Raw genomic sequence first — 6,518 nt, forward strand, 5'->3', positions numbered from 1 at the left:
AAAACTTTGCGCCAGGCAAATGATTTTTCTTGGTCGAATGAGTGCCAACGGGCCTTCGAAGACCTGAAGAAGTACTTGACTTCCCCACCGCTGCTCGTAAAGCCGCAGGTCGGAGAGACCTTGTATCTCTACTTGACCATATCTTCTGAGGCGGTCAGTTCGGTGCTCGTCCGAGAAAACGAGAACCGAACCCATCAGCCTATCTACTATACCAGCAAGGTGCTCCACGGTGCCGAAGCCAGATATTCGAAGACGGAAAAGATGATTTTCACCCTGACCGTCTCCGCACAACGACTCAGTCCATACTTCCAGGCTCATGCCATAGTGGTTCTCACCAACCAGCCCCTGAGGGCGATATTGCGCCGATCGGATACATCTGGATGACTGGCAAAGTGGACGATGAAGCTCAGCGAGTTCGACATTCAGTACCGACCGCACCCTGCCTTGAAGGCTCAGGTCTTGGCCGACTTCATCGTCGAGTGCCCGACAACCGACCAAGGGTCGGGAGCTGCGGACCCGGGACGAGACCGATCTCCGAGCCAGATCCGGTCTCCACCTGGGTACTGCATATCGACGGAGCTTCAAATGTTCGGGGAGCGGGGCCGGGCTCCTGCTCACAAATTCGGATGGGGTGGTTACCGAGTACGCCCTCCGATTCGACTTCAAGGCCTCCAACAATCAAGCCGAATACGAAGCACTCCTCGCTGGCTTGAGGATGGCGAGGGAACTGGGCGTCGACAGTCTCCGGGCATTCTCCGACTCTCAGCTGATCGTGGGGCAGGTCAGGGGCGAATTCGAGGTGCGAGATCCGACCATGATCAAATACCTTCAGAAAGTGAAGGACCTCGTAGCACGCCTCAGGTATTTTGAAATTTCCCACATCCCTAGGTCGGAGAACGCCCGTGCCGACGCACTCTCCAGACTGGCGACTTCGGCTTTCGACTCTTTGGGTCGGACGTTCGTGGAGAACCTCGAGCGGTTGAGCATCGACCAGGTCGAAGAAGTACAGCAACTAACGGCCGAACCGAGCTGGATGGATCTGATCGTTCGGTATTTGACCGACGGGATCGGCCCCGAGGATCCCGCGGAGGCCAAGCGGCTCCGATGGTCGGCCTCCCAATATGTGATCATGGACGGCCGACTCTATAAGAGGTCGTTCTCGCTCCCCTTGCTTAGGTGCTTGAGACCGACCGACGCCGACTATGCTCTCCGAGAGGTGCACGAAGGGATCTGCGGGAATCACTTGGGGGGCAAGTCCCTGGCCTACAAAGTCCTGCGACAGGGTTACTACTGGCCCACCATGAGGAAGGACGCGGCCGAGTTGGTTCGGAGGTGCGAACCTTGTCAGAAGTACGCCAACATTCAACATCAACCGGCCAGCCAAATCGCTCCTATTGTTGCTCCATGGCCCTTCGCTCAGTGGGGGGTCGATATTCTCGGCCCTTTTTCTCCAGCATCGGGTCAAAGAAAGTTCATAGTTGTCGCCATCGACTACTTCACCAAGTGGGTGGAGGCCGAACCCTTGGCGCAGATCATCAGCGGAAGATGGAGGACTTTGTCCAAAAATCCATCATCTTCAGGTTCGGGTTGCCGCATACTATCATCACCGACAATGGACGGTAGTTCGACAACCAAGACTTCAAGGACTTCGGCGCCAGGTTCCACATCACGCACCGACTGACTTCAGTCGGGCACTCACAGTCCAACGGCGAAGTCGAGGTGACCAACCGGACCTTACTCCACGGACTCAAAACCCGACTGAATGAAGCCAAAGGCCTCTGGGTCGACGAGCTAGGCTCCGTCCTGTGGGCTTACCGAATGACCCCACGCATTCCGACCGGAGAGTCGCCTTTCAGCTTGGCCTACGGGACGGAGGCTATGATCCCACTCGAGATTGGACTACCGTCTTCAAGGGTCGAGCGGTATCAAGAGCCGGACAACTCCGATTGTCGAAGGGCCGACCTAGACCTCCTCCCAGAACTGCGAAACGAGGCTCAAATTCGCATGGCTTCGTACCGACAGAAGGTTGCTCGGTATTACAATGCCAAGGTCAGACCAAAGCTCTTCAGGCCTGGCGACTTGGTCCTGAGGAAGGCAGAGGTCTCGAAGCCCCTGGACCAAGGGAAGCTGGCTCCGAACTGGGAAGGGCCCTACAAGGTAGCAGACACCTATGGTCCGAGAGCCTACCGACTGGAGACCCTTGAAGGGAAACCCATCCCCCGAACGTGGAATGCCGACAACCTGAAATTGTACTACCAATGAACTCTGTACTTGACCAGTCGGAATACAAATCCAGTTTGAAATCTCGGAGTTTTAACTCTTCGACTAACGATCGGCGCTCGCCAAGGTCAAGCCCCGACATGCCGACTTGGACTTGGTATCCGCCTGAAACCGACGACCCTACCGTCGGTGACGCATCGGACTCTTACAAGGATCGATGCATCCATATGGATAGGAGCTACACTCCTTCGACGACACATCGGACTCTTACGAGGACTGATGCATCTATATTGACGGGAGTTGACACTCCTTCTACGGTCGAACTTTCGGGCCAGACCATCGGCTAACACGCCGATCGGGCCCCGACCAAAGAAAGACGAAATGCCTGCGCGACCGACGTCGCGACTCCCGACCGAGCTACGGCCGGTCGAAGGATATTCGGCTTACCACCGTCTATCGCACAATGCGACCTCAGTCGCATTCATGATTCACCGACCGGGCTACGGCCGGCCGGAAGATATTCGGCTTACCACCGTATATCGCGAGGCGCAGTAAGTATACCCGACACAAGGGTATCGGGGTCCGACTTATCGGTGCTCCCTCGACCGAATGCGTCGGACGACATTCAACTGAACGCGTCAGAGGGGACCCGACTACCAAACCTTTACCACGGTCGGTCGGCTCCCGACTCAACAGACGTGCCCGACTGACGACCTTGACTATCAAAGGCCGATCCAAAGTCGGGACTTACTCTACCTTCGTGGTGGCACGAGTTGCCGAACGTCCTAACCGACCTATATGAGTTAGCGACTTACATGAGTTAGTGACTTACGAAGACATTCAACAATACACAAGAAGAAGACTGAGCAGAGGAAAAAGTAAAGGAAGTTTTCATTCAAAGTCAAAAGGAAGTTTACAAAGTCGGGTCGAAGCCCGATTACAAGTGCTCTAAAGAAGGAAAAGACAAAAGAAACTAAAGTCGGCAAGGCCGCGATCATCCCTCTGAGTCGATCTCCTCGACCGACGGAAGATCGGGGATAACTGGTGTATCGACCACGATCGGCGCTGGGTCGACGGTCGAAGCAGGACCGTCGGTCGGCGGGGGACTGGCAGTCGGCGCCACTTGCTCCGGGACGGCTTCCTCCGCCACGACGACGCCTCCCGATGGCTGGTCGGCCATCTCCTCGGTGGCTGCTCCTCGGCCCCCGACGGGACGATACTGCTGAGGTCCAGCTCCGGGTACAAGGCATGGACCGCATCCCGACCATCCTCATACCCCACCCGGTACGACGCGAAGCCGGACTCCAGCATCTCCTCCCGGTATTGATCGGTGGCACAGAAGTCCTCCACCGCCCGGCTTGCCGACTCCTTCGCCGACCTTGCTTCCTCCTCTGCCCGGTCGAGCGAGTCCTTTGCCGACTCTGCTTCTGCCTTCGCTATGTCGGCGTCAGCCTGGGCAATCGATAGATCCTCCTCGGCTTTGGCGAGCTTCTCCAGGCTGACCCGAAGCTGCTCGCGCTCGCCTTCAAGTTCGACGGCAATGCCATCCCGCTCGCGCCGCAGACGATGCACGGTCCGGCCCTTGCGTTTGGCTTCTTTTTTGGCCGACCTTAGCTCGGACCCGAGCCGAGAGACTTCGTCTACCAACTTGGCCTCCCGGTCGGCCGACTGCTTTAGGTGGTCGACCAACATTGCTCGGTCGGCTTCGGCCGCCGCCGATCTTTCCTTCCAAGCCGCCCGGACGTTCCCGAACCTCCGGTATCCGGCTTCAAGCTCCGACATGGTGTAGATCAGCTGCCGACGCAAGTGTTTCGTCAGGAAAACAAAGTGACGAAAATTCTAAGGAAAAAGGAGGCGAAACAAGCTTACCTCGACCATGGTCGGGTAGAACGAAGACAACATCTTGGTCACTTGCCGAGACCTCAATGCCTCCACGTCGGCCGGGAGGAGGATTCCCTGCATAGCCTCCTGGCCAGGTTGTGGTCGGCCAACGCCGACGCCCCTTCGGAGAACTGTGCGCTAGGCGGCATAGTGCGACTCCCCGACCTTGTTCGTCTGCGGGGTCCATCGGGGCCTTCCCTCGATCGGCCGCCCGACTGACGGAACCGGCAGGGAGGGGATGCTCAAGGTTGAACCGGCACCCCCCGTTGCGGCCACAGACGCCGCCGGATGATGTTCGGTTTCCCGAACGTCATTCGACTCCACCGCTGCCGGTGAAGCCGCCGATGTCCTTCGCCGCTTCTTCCACCGGCCTCTCCTCCGGGTGCGCTACCGGAGCCGCGAGCGCTATCACCGGCTCCGATTGATCGTCGCCGACGCTTCGACGGTCGGCGCCGCTGGAGTGGGCTTCTTCGGAGGACGCGAAGGTCCTGCCCCCGATGCCGGCCTCTTCCTTGCGCATACTGCCGAATCTCGGCGTCGGTTGGCCGCATCCTTGGAGGTGTCCCTGCGATACCGACAGATATGTTAATCAAAGAGCCAGACAAAGGGCCGAATGAAAAGAGGACCGGGGGATCGGGCGATACCTAGTCGGGGGACCAAGCTCAGCCGGCGTCATAGAGAGCTTGTTCGGTAACAAGCTCCCTCTGCTTCGGGACCGACATATCTTTAAGTCGGTGGAAGTCCTCCGGTCGTCCGCCTCCACCCGGCTGTTGTCATTTGCTTCGGTTCGGGCACGCCCCAGTGGAAGGGAAGCCCCAAGAGATGGAGATGAGACGAAGAAAAACTGGTTCTTCCACCCATGGATGGACGATGGAAGACCAGTGATGAAGGAAAGACCCTTCCGGGGGTTGAAGAGCCACCACCCTCGGGCCTTAGGGTGGGGTCGGAGCACAAAGAATGCCCGGAAGAGCGAAATACGAGGGTTGGTCGGCAAAAGCTGACACAACAGCGCGAAGCTGATTATCAGTCGGACAGAGTTCGGCGCCAGTTGCGCCGGACAAAGTCCGTAATAATTCAGCAGATTCCGGACGAACTTCGAATCAGGAGCCGAAGACCCGCGCGAAGATCTTCGACATACAGCGCCAGTTGGCCCGACGGAGGGTTGTTAATCCGACCGTCGGCCCCTGGGGCGGAGAGTTGAAACTGCTCCGGGATGCGATACTGCTCCCGAAGCCGATCAACGTTCGGCCCCGAAAGCGAGGAAACCTCAACTTCCGGAGTCGACCGGGAGTCATCGGTCGGATTTCCCCGACCGAGCTCCCCGAGTCGGATTTCCGGCCATTGCACCAGAACCGAACAAGAAGAGGAAGAAGCAAAGAGGAAGAAGAAGCAAAGAGGAAGAAGAAGAAGAGGAAGGGAAGTCCACGAACCGGCAATGAACCTTTTGGGAGGAAAGACGACTGCCGGCGACGACTGAGAGATCGCCCGGGCAGAGTTCTGCAGCAAAACGTCAACAATGAGTCCTGGGTCCGGATGATCCTATATATATAGGGCCGACCGACGGTCGAGATGCCCCCACCGACGAGACTCACGGATGTGCGACACGTGGTGGCCTCCGGGCCTCTTTCGGCCTGATGATTCGGCGCGCCCATCCCGGGACGGCCGCACTGCCCTCATTAAATGCGAGGGGCGCCGCCCAACCACCTCCGACACGTGGCAAACGGGGCCGCGGTTCCGAATTAAAGCGCCCGCGGTGATTCGCGTTCCCGACGGACGTCCGACGACGACAAGATGGGACGTCTGACACCTAACGCCGACGTGAACACCTGACGCCAACGTGACATCTGACACCGACTAGACGTCTGACACCAGCGAATCGCTCGCATGCATGAGACGCCTGACATCGTATCAACCCGCGGTACGGTCGGAATTTGGCATACGACGAATCCACTCCTTTTCGCCCGGGATTGCTGCCCAAATAAAGGCATCGGCACAGCTCACCGTCCGACTCAGGAGTGGAGGGGGGCAACTGTTGGGGAATACCACCGATCGACCGACTGACGGCCGGAGGGACCGACCGACCGACCGACGGCCGGAGGGACCGACCGACCGACCGACAGCCGGAGCGACCGACCACCAGACGCCATCACCGGCCAATTAACGGCCCCAACCGACTGAGGATGTGTCGGTCGGGCATACTTTTCCCGACCGACTGGACCTGGAAGCCTGATGGCCGACTCACGTAAGACTCGCCGACCAACGGAGGGGTCCAACGCCACTCAGCTGGCCACCGACCTAGGGTCGGTCGACTCCTTCGATCACCGTACAGCCGCCAGAGCTTGTCAGTTCTGACAGCAACATGCGGCACTGCCACCTAGGGACATTGTCCCGCCTAGGGCATTGTCAACCCTAGTGAT

General features: G+C 58.4%; 1 protein-coding gene across 1 annotated transcript in view; it reads left to right on the plus strand.

Annotated features, from left to right (window-relative positions):
- Positions 1–4,445: 4,445 nt before the first annotated feature.
- Positions 4,446–6,518, plus strand: part of LOC140856284 (probable bifunctional riboflavin biosynthesis protein RIBA 2, chloroplastic) — a 5,509-nt gene continuing 3,436 nt past the window's right edge. Inside the window, 1 exon segment of the mRNA XM_073253400.1 lies at positions 4,446–4,483. Coding sequence (XP_073109501.1) covers positions 4,446–4,483 — 38 coding nt within the window.

This window comes from Elaeis guineensis, chromosome 3 (assembly GCF_000442705.2).
Source record: "Elaeis guineensis isolate ETL-2024a chromosome 3, EG11, whole genome shotgun sequence".
In the NCBI taxonomy this organism is placed as follows: Eukaryota; Viridiplantae; Streptophyta; class Magnoliopsida; order Arecales; family Arecaceae; genus Elaeis; species Elaeis guineensis.